This window comes from Excalfactoria chinensis, chromosome 22 (assembly GCF_039878825.1).
Source record: "Excalfactoria chinensis isolate bCotChi1 chromosome 22, bCotChi1.hap2, whole genome shotgun sequence".
Classification (NCBI taxonomy): Eukaryota; Metazoa; Chordata; class Aves; order Galliformes; family Phasianidae; genus Excalfactoria; species Excalfactoria chinensis.
In genome coordinates, this window is record NC_092846.1 from 175,001 (window position 1) to 187,506 (window position 12,506).

The 12,506-nt window shown below is 46.2% G+C and overlaps 1 protein-coding gene across 2 annotated transcripts in view; it reads right to left on the reverse strand.

Annotated features, from left to right (window-relative positions):
- ARID1A (AT-rich interaction domain 1A) overlaps positions 1–12,506 on the reverse strand; it is a 54,761-nt gene that overhangs the window by 2,007 nt on the left and 40,248 nt on the right. For both annotated transcript variants that reach the window (XM_072355535.1, XM_072355534.1), the window contains 12 exons: positions 11,732–11,877; positions 11,537–11,646; positions 10,434–10,643; positions 9,707–9,914; positions 5,808–5,940; positions 5,268–5,440; positions 4,937–5,087; positions 4,663–4,794; positions 4,463–4,559; positions 2,174–3,047; positions 1,741–1,871; positions 1–943 (listed from right to left, as the gene is read on the reverse strand). The exon at positions 1–943 is cut by the window's left edge and continues 2,007 nt beyond it. In XM_072355535.1, the coding sequence (XP_072211636.1) occupies positions 1–943; positions 1,741–1,871; positions 2,174–3,047; positions 4,463–4,559; positions 4,663–4,794; positions 4,937–5,087; positions 5,268–5,440; positions 5,808–5,940; positions 9,707–9,914; positions 10,434–10,643; positions 11,537–11,646; positions 11,732–11,877 (3,308 nt within the window). The remainder of the gene's footprint in view (positions 944–1,740; positions 1,872–2,173; positions 3,048–4,462; positions 4,560–4,662; positions 4,795–4,936; positions 5,088–5,267; positions 5,441–5,807; positions 5,941–9,706; positions 9,915–10,433; positions 10,644–11,536; positions 11,647–11,731; positions 11,878–12,506) is intronic.

Below are 12,506 nucleotides of genomic sequence, written 5' to 3' on the forward strand. Positions count from 1 at the left end.
GTGCCTGCTTGCGCTCCGGGTGCTTGTGGTGTAGGAGAATCAGTTTCCCTAGAATCAGCAGCAGCCCAGGATGTTTGGACATTTCAAAGTCATTGCCCGGCACAAACGACAAACTCCTGATGATGTTGGAGACACAGATGCAGCGCTTCGCCAGAGAGTCCTGCCAGTCTTGGATAGTACAGAGGGGCGTCTCGTCTTTACTGTGAGGTTCATCCTCCAGAATTTTTATATTTCTGTGACTCTGTGCTGGACTAATGCCAAATGGAAACTTACTTTCCTTCTCTGTTTCAGAAGCTTTGGCCTCTTCCTCCTCGCCTGATAATGAGCTTGGACGTGCTGAAATCATGTCATCCATGGTGGCAGTTATTCTCTTCTCTGAGGAGCTGTCAGATGGAAAAGCTTCTCCTTCCCTAGTGCTTGGATTGCTCTCAGCTGTTGCGCATTTCCTTGAGACAGAATTGCAGGATGCTCGTTTGTGAATCATAGGCAGCTCCATCTTGCTCTCAAAGTGGGTCTGAATGTGCTCAGTAGTGTCACCACCACCAATCCGCCAGTGCAGCAGGCCACTCTCAAACTCCTGCACTCGTCCCAGCTTGTCTGAATAATCAACCACAAACGGGTCATTCTTCTGCACAATCTTGATCGGAAGTTTGTCAAATTTACTAACTAATTTCTCCTCGCTGCACTCTAGAGGTGCTTTGTCCTTGCCTGAAAATGCAGCCTCCTCCTCTTCCTCATCATCTTCCTCCTCATACTTCAGGCTCTGTGGTTCCTCATCCTCCTCCCCTTTCTCATGAGAAGAAGCTGAAGATCTGCAGAACCTCTGGGGATCTAATAGTGTTCTTTGCCCTGGGTCTCCCACCTCATATTCCTTCAGGATTCCAAAGATCTCGATCAGGCAGCGCCGGAAATACTCCACCAGGAGTTCCAGCAGGCCTGGCAACTATGGGGGGGGGAGAAAAACAGGAGGAGAAGGAATGAAGAAAGGGAACAGTGATCATAAAGCAACTTAGGCCACTGAACAATTGGAAAAATACTGCATTAAGGGCAGAGATCTTAAGTAGTGCTGTTCATTAATGAGATCTGTTCATGCTGGCAATAAGCTGTTAGCAAAAGAGAGCTTTCTGTCCGCTGAGAACAGAAACAAGGGGGAAACAGACCCTGACTGCCAGGATCCAACAGCAGCACAGTCCACACATGCATACCTGTGCAAACAGACACTCTTGGTTTTCATCTCCTCTTTGATTAACACATAGAAAGGAGCAGGGCAATGCTAAGCAGACAGCATTCACAGCACTGTGGAACAGCTTTGACAACAGCCATGCATGGACATAGGCTGGCCCTTAGAATAGCACCCAAACCATGCTGCACACTGACCCATGGGGAAGGACAGAGCTAGAGGTGAATGCCATTGCATCAGGCTAGGCAAGCAGCGTTCAATCCTTCACAGCACTCTGCTGCAAAGCTCCTCTTGGCCTCCCCACCATGATTCTCTTTCTACGTCCCCCAAGAGAGACTGTACACATGCATACCAACAAAGTGGAAATCCAAGGGTCAATGAGCACTCAGTGCAGCTCCTCGGACCCAGCATGCCTTTCAGACCTGACACACTCCACAGGTACAGGGACACCTGACAGTATAGCTCTACAAGGGCACGAGCTGCTTCTTACTATTGTGCTGACAGAAATCTGTACACACCTAGCACTTCAAAGACCTGCATCAGAGAGCATCTGCACCCACCTGGCTAAGGTTGAAGGTCATTATGCTGTTGTCATCATAGAGCAGGATGTTTATGGTATCTAAGGCCCACGTACTTTCAGCTAGCAGCCCAGACTTCAGAGACATCATCACTCTCCAAGCTTCAGGAGTTCCTAGAACATAAAGACATGATACTTCCAGCTCCTGAAGTTTAAAAACAAAAGTGAGGTACTTGATACTGCTTTCTGGTCCCACAAAGAGCACAGACAATTTAACATGTCGTGCAGATTTTATGCAAAAGCAATCTCTGCACAGACAATGCTCAGCACGAACATTGTATCTGATATCACAACTAACTTGGGAGAGTTCTTAAAAGCTGGCAGAACCCTTCAATTTGGCAGTGCTGTACCAAAGAGAAATGGTAACACCCAGTCTCTTGATGAGCACAAGCAGAAAAGCAGGAGTTTCCTCTTACCAATATCTTTTGCTGTCAGCCGCCTCCTTTGCTTTAATACAGGTTGAGTAGCTTCTACTGATCCTGGTGGAAAGGTGATGTCTCTTCGTATCATGGGAGGCTGTACAGCTGCTGGTGTGATGTGTGAGGCGGGGACTGGCGGTCCTGCCTTCTGCATTTTCATCCCCGAGTGCAGAAACGGAGATTTACTGGGAGAAGTGCGATTCTCCAGAGGTCTGGGCAGAGGTGCTGGGCTGGATACCTGAGGAATGTGATTTTGCATGCTAGGAGGGGTCTGATAGTTAGACTGAGGTGGCCTAGTCATTGGGGGAACAGGGGCAGAGGGGCCATACGGAGGCTGCCGATTCCCATGGGAAGGCCATGGTCCCTCATGGTTTACCCTCTGTTCTGAATGCAGTATATCATCTGTTCGAGTCACTCCATGATAAGCAGGCCCCTGGGGTGCAGAGCCAGTGCTCTGCCGATTCGGATAGCTGTACCCTATTTCGTTGCGCCCTTGCCACATGGCACCTTGCTGGGGGCCTTCTGGAGTAGACTGGATGGGACCCCCCATCATCTGAGGAGGCATGTTTTGCTGAGCATTGGAGCCTGGGGGAGCCGAGACCCTGTCTCTGCCAAATTGGAATGGGAACTGGTTCTGCGGCCCTCCGGCAGATCGGCGGTCAGCAGCAGGGTATGTGCTCCCATACTGGTTATACAGGTCCTGCTGTGGAGAAGGCTGTGCAGCCTGCTGCTGGCTCGGTTGCTGAGTCTGTGCTGGAGGCAGCTGCTGCTGTGTCTGCCCCTGCCCAGTGCTGTACGGGACGTTGTACATCTCCCCTTCATGCCGCTTGGCAGGTGGGCCGTAGCTGCCATCCATCGGTCGTTTGTAATTCTAAATGGAAAATAAAGGCATTGATAAGATTGTCAAACCAGAAACAGGCAACCTAGACACAGTAGAAACATTCAGAGCCAGAGGACAACACTCTACAGCATGGTTTGTAAGAGCAAAAGACTGCTTTCAGAGTTAGCCATATCCAATGTGATTTGGATCAAGGTTTCAGTTTCACAAGCCAAGATTAAATCCTTGCAGCTGGCTGCATGCTTTCCTTGCGTGGATTCTACAAGAATGATTTAAGGACAGAAATCCACCTGCAGAAAGGACTTTCCTGTAGAAAAGACTCAGCTCTACTGTACATTCACCACAAATCATATTGTGTACAGGAACTTCTTTCCTTCCAAATCCAGGAATTTCATCAGACCCTCTCTCTATTTTCTTAGAAAGCACAGGTTTTTGCTCACGTATCAAACAAAATGTGTTGAAAACTGTTGTACTTTTTGCTTCTTCCTTCCCTGTAGATTCCAATACACATCAGTGAAAGGAGCAAGAACTTTTTACCCCCATACTGCTTTGAAGTGCAGGAAAAAAAACACTCAATTGCTAAAACAAAATTAAAATCCAAGACCTCTCTGCCCCCAAGGGTCTGTGCTCTGGCTGTTACACAGTCAACTCAGAAGCCCTACTGTCATGACTGGCTTCAGATGGAGCTCTAGGGCTTCAAAGACGACAAGTACCAGAGAAACTCAAACTCTTGGCTCACAGCCCTGTGGCTCTGGTTACAGAGCCAAACTGCAGAGCAGTTGAAATTATTCTTAGCACAGATCTGACAGTGCCCTCTCCATACACTCCTCAACTAGAGGGCTCAAAATTATCATGAAAACAGTATGCATCTTGGCACTGATACAAAGAGCAAGTCATACGTAAGGATTATGGAAAGAGATATACGTTCATTCAAACTCTGCTCTGAAAGAAAGTTGACAGAAGGCAATGGGGCAATGGAGGTGTGGAGGCAGTTTGGAAGACCTTGCCTGCGGGCTCACTAAGGCAGAACCAGATTGATCCACCTGAAATGCTTCCCCAGAACGATGAAAGACGTCTTCCAAACAAGCTCATGTCATCACTCAGATCCAAAGTGTTACAGAAACAGGATGGGATTCAGAAAGTTCCAGAGGAGCAAAAAAGTCCAAGAATGCTTCCTGACCTTCTGCTCCCTGCCCAGATCGTGCTGGTTTGGAAACTACATAAGCCGTTTTCTCCAAACGTTGTGTTTTTCTAACACAACACTGGAAACGCTAATTAAAACTTCTGTTGCCTATGTGGAAACTGTCAAGAAAGCCTCCTGTAAAACATACTTAATTTTGTTCAACACCTACACATGGAGCAAACACACATCCCAGGGTTTTCAACACTCCTCTTTTCACATTTGGCACAGATATAACTCCTCGTTCTGACACTTTCTGATAACCTACCTGCTGTTGCTGTTGATACATGGTAGTTTGCTGGCTAGGGAAGGGGCTGCCAGAGGATGTGCCTTGAGTGGAGAACTGATTGCCATAGGAATCATGTCTGGAGAAGAAACACAAGCATCACTTTTCCATCAGATACATTTCTCTATCACAGTACTTCTCTCAACTGGAAAGAGCTCTCTGTGGCAATGCCCCACACAAACCTTTGCTGCTGCTGCTGCTGCTGCGGGTAGCGGCTGGGAGAGTACATCCCTGATTCCGAAGTGGAAGGCATGATGTTTGGCTGTGGAGTTCCAGCTGCTAAGTTGCCCTCTGGTCCCATGCCTGGCTCCGTCCTACATGGAAACAAGTGACAAATTCTGTGACATTCCCCTCAATGCTCAAATGAAAAACAAAAAGCAGCGATTGGACAAGTCAAAGCAATCAGCTCAGTTGAAACAAGCAAGTCTGGAAAATCAGTGTGGCTAAAGCACCCACCTCACCCTGTCGTAAGGACCACCATAGGGATAGTGTGGCCGCTGTCCCATGGCCATGTTACCCATCCCTGGACCTGCAGCACGATTGTAAGGGTCACCCATACCACTGTTGGGGCCCTGCCCTGAGGACATGAACGGATCACTTCCTGGAGCTAAAAGAAGGAAAGAAGGATCAGTGAACACATCTATCTCTGCATTAGAAAGAAACATCCCTTCTTTTGTGAAAGAAGGACAAGCAGTTCTCCTACAGCACAGCACATTCCAGCATTCATCCAGATACACTGACAGTGCTCCTGGAGAAAAGGGAGAGGAGTAGGCACAGACTTCCTCACCTTTCCTCATACTACTATAAGGATCCTTATTTGGCTCGTAAGACATGCGACCCATCATGTCAGAGGTATTCATGCTGGGCTGGTACCCTGGATTCGGAGTCATGGAGTTCCGCTTCTGGAACGTGGGATCACTGCCATCTGTAAAGGTATCTTGAAGGCCCACTGAGTTACTCCTGATTTAAAAACAAAACAATCCCACAGATTTTTAGAGGCCCACAGTGCTCCTCAAGATTCTTCACCCCACATATTCCCTCTCAGATACTGCTATCTCCTAGAAGGACCAGAACCACGCTTCTCCAAAGGAGGCAAGAACTACCCTTCTACAATACTACCCTTACCAAATCCCAAAAGCAGTGGTTATTCACACACAGAGACACAGCGTCAACAGGGTCACTGTGAGTTACTAACAAAGTAGCAAAGCCAACCAGTCTATCAAAACAGGTACTCAAAGTCTCCAGCCAGCTGTGGGAACAACTTCTGGCAACCTCACAATCACAACTTACATCCAGTATGGTGGAAGAGAGTGCAACATTTACATACCTGATGCCTGGCAAAGGAGGCATCTGACTGTGTGGTGTAGATGCTGGAGTTGGAGGCTTCAGGTCTCCTCCTTCTGCCATAGAGCTGCTGGTGGACTGAGGTGTCTGAGGCCCCTGCATCGAGCCTGAACCCGCTGCAAGAACACAACTGTGGCGTGAGCAGCTTTGCATCCTACAGATGTAACCCAGAACCTCCCGAAGCACCAGCCTCTATAACAGACAGCGATCAGTCTTTGAACAAAGAGACGGATGAAATACGGACAAAACAGTACAAGGAGCGCAATGCTTCCAAGGACATACTGGACCAGACTCCCCAGAAGAACCCTGTAGAGTAAGGTGAAGCTGAAAGGAAGTGTTCATTTTTATTACAACTTAACCACCTTCCTTTTTTGCACACAGTACCACCACTATAGCACTCTGTTGAGCTGCCCAAGCTATACAGTCCTAGAGGTCAGTGCTCTACAGAGGACCACGCGGTAGGGAATGCATTTCTTCCTGCCAAATGACAACCTCTGACCCACTGCCCTCACATCCTAATTCTGCCCAGAAGGGTTTAAGCTGTCTCCCAGAAGCTTTACAATCTTTCCAACTGATGGAAACTCTGGGACTTCTTCTGCAGTCACTAGGTAGCTCTGAACAAGGCTCCTCTGTCTTCTCTGCCCTTCAAGTGGGGTTAATTCACATAGGTGAATTCAGGCACCACTCCCAAGAATTCCTGGAACAAGGAATGCCAGAGATGCAGGATCTTTCACAGAACAACAAAACCTGTCCAGCAAGTTCCCTGACTCTGCACAAGTTGCTTTACACCTCACTAAGCCTTCATCAAAAAATCCAAGGCCATCAGGTGCGATCCAGCTGTGCTGTGAGCTGTGAAACTCTGCCCCTGGATCGCTGTGACAGTGTCAGCTCTCAGGTTTATATGCTCTTTGCAGCTGGCAGAAGCTGAACTCTTAATTAATGTTTCCATTAGTTACCGTCCCCAGCACCCGATATCCCTCAGCTTCAACCCTGCTGGTTGATGAGTCATTTCAGCTATTCATTAAAATCCTCTGAGGTCATGTCCAGGGCATGTTTGTTTACACCCCACCTTCCTGGCATCCTGTTCTTCTCTCTGTGACTCCCTCCCAGCCCGGGGAGCTCTCGGCAGAAGGAAGGGCAGAGACAGCTCAGCAGGGAGTTTCATTCATGAACCCTTCCTGCAGCTCTCCCTCCCTTCTCAGCAGCAGTTTGGTTCCACTTGCTTCCCCAGGAATTTGCTGTTCGTCTATGTGCTTACAAATGCTGGCAGCGGCATGAAGAGGCCTTGAGACATTCCCCGCGTGGCTGCCATTTGGTGTTTGTCCCCACCCCCTGCTGTCCCTCCCACTCACAAATTTACACACAGTTGGAGCCAGGCCAGCTCCGTGCTCTGGGAATTAAAACCAACAGTAGGCTGATTATGGCTCCCCAGGCACGTGCTGCAGTTTGCAAGCGGGAACCCAAGACGGTCTGCAGCAAACCCATGCTGAGTGCCCACAAGGCAATCCCCAGCCCGCTTCAGAGGACGTTCTGTAAACAGTTTTGCTTTTTGAGGGTGAGTAAGGAGCAATTCGTGGAAAGTATCTTCAACACCAAGAGCTCTTCTCTGACCTGTAAGCCCTGTAAGGCTTTTACATCCCCTGGGGCCACACGCAGTGGGTAATGCAGAGCCATGCAGTGTGACCTCTATCACTGATAAAGCACTGAAAAGTTAATTTTGACAGAGCAGGCTGAAATTACACAGAAGCCAACGTCAACAGATTACAGAGTCTACAAGGACAGCAAATCACATACATCTGTATGGGATGAGAGTCCCTTCCCCATACAGTGGGATTGCAGAACACTCCACTGTTGCCCGCTCAGTTTTCCAATAGGGAAGTTATGCTCCAGAAGGGTGACTCCCTGGTAAACAGGCTCACAACCCTTAAAGATGCTACTAACATGAGCCTCAGCTACCCTGGAATAGCTGTGTCCCCTGGGACTCCACAGCTCTGAAGTGCTGAGAGCACACTTTGTGCTGTGCGCCATGCCCTCACCCCTGCTAATGCAGGGGAGCAGGAGAGAGGAAGAAAACAAAAATGAAAGAGGAGCACAAACATGCTGAGTGATAAGGCCAAAAGGATCACTGCAACCAACCATGATTCAGTGCAGGTGTCTGGAGTAAGACAAGCAGAGAGAGCAGTTTAAGTAGGAAACAGAGAATAGTCCTCAGATAGCAGCAATCACACTGAGGGACTACGCCAACAGAGCTGCACAGACCTGTGGCTTGTGATAGCACCCCTGCCAGTTCCAACCACCGATCTGCTGAGGCACAAGATCAGTTGCAGCACAGCCCTAAAAGGCAAACTTGGGACCTTCGCATACCATCACATTTGCTAAAATAAAAGAAAACCTGATGTATCATCTAATCAACTCTGACAGGTATCTACTGCTACAAGAAGTTTTAAGTGGTTTCCCAAACATCTCAGCCCTCTCCAAATAAACTCCAAATGCTCTCAGCTTCTTTGTTCCGCTGCATGCTATCTCAGGGGGAAAGAAAGATGTTTTGGAAAGAAAGTGAAGGGGGATTCAAGATCAAGTTTAAAAACTTAGGAACAACAGTAGGCAGAAGCTTGTTATAACGAAACAAAAGTCATTTTCTCTTCACCAAGGTGAATCTATGCTGAGACACGTTTCCTGACAGGTAGAAAGGTATTTTTCTGTTCTTTTAGAAAAACTCTGAGAGAATAGATAAATGTAGTTGTTAACACTATATCTGGACAAGAACACTTTCAGTTGAGGCCTTAGCAAGGCTGAGAGACAATCGCAGTACAATCAAATAAAGAGTTCATTATTCCATCTTCAGGAGCCAGGCACAGATGACACCAAGTTCCAGTAACAAGAAGGCTTTTTTGTGTGTTTTTTTTCCCCCAAACATTACAAGAACTTCCAAGTGTCACAGTTCTTATTTCACCTACACAAACAAGCTCCTGACCAGAAACAGCGCCTGAGGGTTTTCCTTATAAGACAAGCTGGAAAGCTGACAAGCTCAGCTGCATTTCAAGTGGCAAACTCAATGCAGATTAGACAGAAACTATCAGACCTTTCAAAGACTGAAGAGGACAGCAAACGCTGCTAGCCCAGCTGCTTTGTTTGTTATTTTTTCCTTTTTTTTTTAGTTCTTAGGTTATATTAACAAATCTGAATTGAACTCTATGATTAACTCTTCAGAAACTGGAGCACTCCATCAAATCTGAAACAACGTTACAAAGATTAATGAATCCCAAACTTTTTAGAAGTTTATTTTAAATGTTCTAAAATTGAAGCCCTTTAACTCTTAATAGGCATAATAGGCTTGCAAAGCTCTCCAGACATGAAGTCTCAAAGTACCAACTTGCTAAAGACAAAAAGAATTAGCTCAAGAGGAAGGTGAGTGCAAATGTACACCAACCATTTGTTCCTATAAGGAAGAATCTGCACAGTCAGAACAAGTACAACTTTTCTAGAAAGTTCCACAAGATCAAACAGTAATGACAGGAGATGTTCGAATGGGCAGAGAACGTCCTGACAGTCTAAATCCAGGCTTCTCTCTCTCAATTTCTCATCAGGCATTCACGGACTGGTAAGCATTGAGGCATACATACACAAGTATATATATGAGCAGAACTATCCCAAAAGTCTTGGCTGTTATATTGCCATTATGATATATATGAAATTTCCAGAATAATTTACATCCATGTTATCAAAGTAATCCACAAACCACAGATATCAAATTAAAGACAGACGGGCTTTGGGGAAGTCTGGAGCCAGTCTGACCCACAGCACATGCAGTCATGCACTCTGTGCTAGAGGGTCCTCTGGTTCAACCATTCACTGCACACCTTAACTAGCGTCAACACTCACCTGGAGATGGAGGCTGTATCTTAGTCTGAGACTTCTTTGAATCAGCAGCTGCAAAGATATCTGGAGGGGGGTCTTCACCTCGCTCAATCTTGCACTCAAAGGCATAGAGACACTGGATGTACTGCTTCTTCAAAGAACTAGCAGCGCTGCTGGACGTGCCCACATTGAGATTTGTGGCCAACTCGCGCCATTTCTTGTTTTTGTTGACCTGCAACAACCAAACATGAGACTCTAAATCCCACCTATGTCTCCTCCAAAAAGAATCACTTCCCAGCTAAAACAAAGGATGCAATAAGGGCTAAGCACAGCAGATACAGTTGTGTTCAAGAACTAGTAAAACCTTTCCCTCACCTATAGAAAAATTTTCAAAGAGGCACAGATAACACCACACAGCAAATAAAATCAGCCATGAGGTCAGCTAACAGCCAGATGTAAAGGCAAAGACAGTGTCACCAATCTTCGCCATGGACAAAGAAAGGAGAAAAACCTTTGCACTGAATCTCAAGACATGCTGTTCCCAAGCAGACAATGAGAAAGCAGGTTAGCTAGAAGGATCCTGGGTTTTATAAGCATTATTAAAAATAATAATAATAAACTATTAAATAGAAAGTCAAAGTTTCCATCTAGCCACAAAGCCGACGCTGAATTCTGTTGCCTACTGATGCCCAGACATTGGGCAGCCCTGAGCACAAACATTCAGTCACCACACCAGTTGCTCTACACTCACCTGAGTCAATCCTCCAATCTCCTTCACTGAGATGTAGAGCCGGTAAAGGTCCAAAGGTTTTCTGCCAACTGCTGGGAGGTTTGTCATGCCCATGGCCTTCTCTTCAGTAAAAGCCAGGTAACGATCTACCCAGATCTTCCTCTCAGGCTCACCGCCCAGCTCATAGAGTTTGGTGATCTTCTCATTGGTTGTAGTAGAGGAACTGGACTTCTAGGAAAAGGAAACATATCAGTACTGAGCAACACAAAAACACCTAGCTCATATCCAAGATGGCTTCAAACAGCAGTCAGAGCTCGAGGTACTATATTGAGATCAGCTTTGTACCAGACCCACACATGTCAGTCTAAAAGAAAAGTATGACTCAAAGGTATCAAGAAAACAGTCCGTACGTACAGGATATGTATTTTTAAAAAGAAAAAGGTTTCATGAATGCTAGTGAAACCAATCAAAGCAAATCAAGGGCACATTGCAGAACCACCTCTCTGAGAGACCCTTTGTGGGTTCAGCTGTTAAATATATCAGGAAACACTTCAGCCAACTGCAAATGTCATTTAAATCTACACAGTCCTCACTTTTTTGAAACCACCTATGATTCAAGCAACTGTATCATTAGCTGTATACTGCAATTGGAGACTTGGAAAAACTGACCCCCTACAGGGGCATCTGTTCTGGCACATTCCCTGCAAGTAATAAAGGTAAGACCAGCCCAGGATTGACATGGGGACAGACCGAACTCCAGTGAGGGACAGGAGGACAGCAGTCATACAGTTTGCTCATATCTAACAGGAGATGTCAGCATACGTCACTATCCAAAAGATAACACATCCCAGCAGAGGGTACCTCACTCACTGCCACACTGCAGAGTTAAAACCATGCAGCACCATCACGTACCGCACAAACAGCCATGCTAATGGCCAGTCTGTTCATGGTAGATGGCAATTCACATTGGGTTTCTCTTGGGAGATACACTCACCACTAGATACATACGCTGTGTCGTTATATATATATATAGATACATAAATACATATATATATATATATATATATGTATGTATATACACACACATACACACACACACACACATCCCTTTAAAAAAGTTTTACCTTTGACTTGGATTCTGCTTTTGGGGTCCCATCAGCCTTATTGTTCATTTTTGTCGCAGGAGTTAATTTCACATCTGCAAGACCCATCATTTCAGGACTTGCTGCCATCCCTAGGAAGTTACAAGAATCTATGACAATGCTTTTCATTCCAGACCCATTAAGCCACCCAATGCCCAGCACTCAGCACTGCCTTACCTGCAGAGTTGTTAGCCATATTTCCACCCATGGGATAAGGTGGGCCCTGGGGGTTGATCATGCCAGCCATGCTGTTAATTCCCTGTCCATAAGGAGGGCCAGTGCCCATCATTCCACCTTGGTTCATGTTGGGGTAACCAGGAGGCCTAGAAAAGGCAAGGAAGAAACAGACATTTACTCCAAATACGAAGTATTCACACTGCACCTGCTAACAAAACAGACTGACTAGAAGAAACCTTCTACTACAAAAGCGGGCATTCAGCAAGTGAACAAAGATCTGATGCTCTTTGAAAGCTTACCCACTGCAGAACTTAAGCCCCACTCTCAAAAGCAAAGGAGACACAACCCATTAGGAAAGATGGACTTCAGCACTCAGTCTGACCTCTTATCTTTATCCCCAAACTGAACTTGGTTTCAGGTCCTACGTCACCTTCGCAGGAAAAGCTCATCTACAAATACTGCAGCATTTAAGCAACAATATGGCATTTCTACAAATGCGCAGAACAGCGCTCCTCATATTTAATGGCTTTCCTCTCTTTTTGACATCCACAAAAGGACATGACTGCACATGTGTCAGAAAACTCCACACACAACTGTCCCTCAGACACATTAATCGAAAGGATGCACTTTGATGCCTTGATTGACCTCTTAGCAGTCATCAGACAGAAGATTGCAAAAATAAGCTCTAAAGCAGGATAACGAATAAGATAAAACAGGATAAAGAGTACGATGCCATGTCAGACCACAAATGCATGTAAATCTAACAGCTTCACTG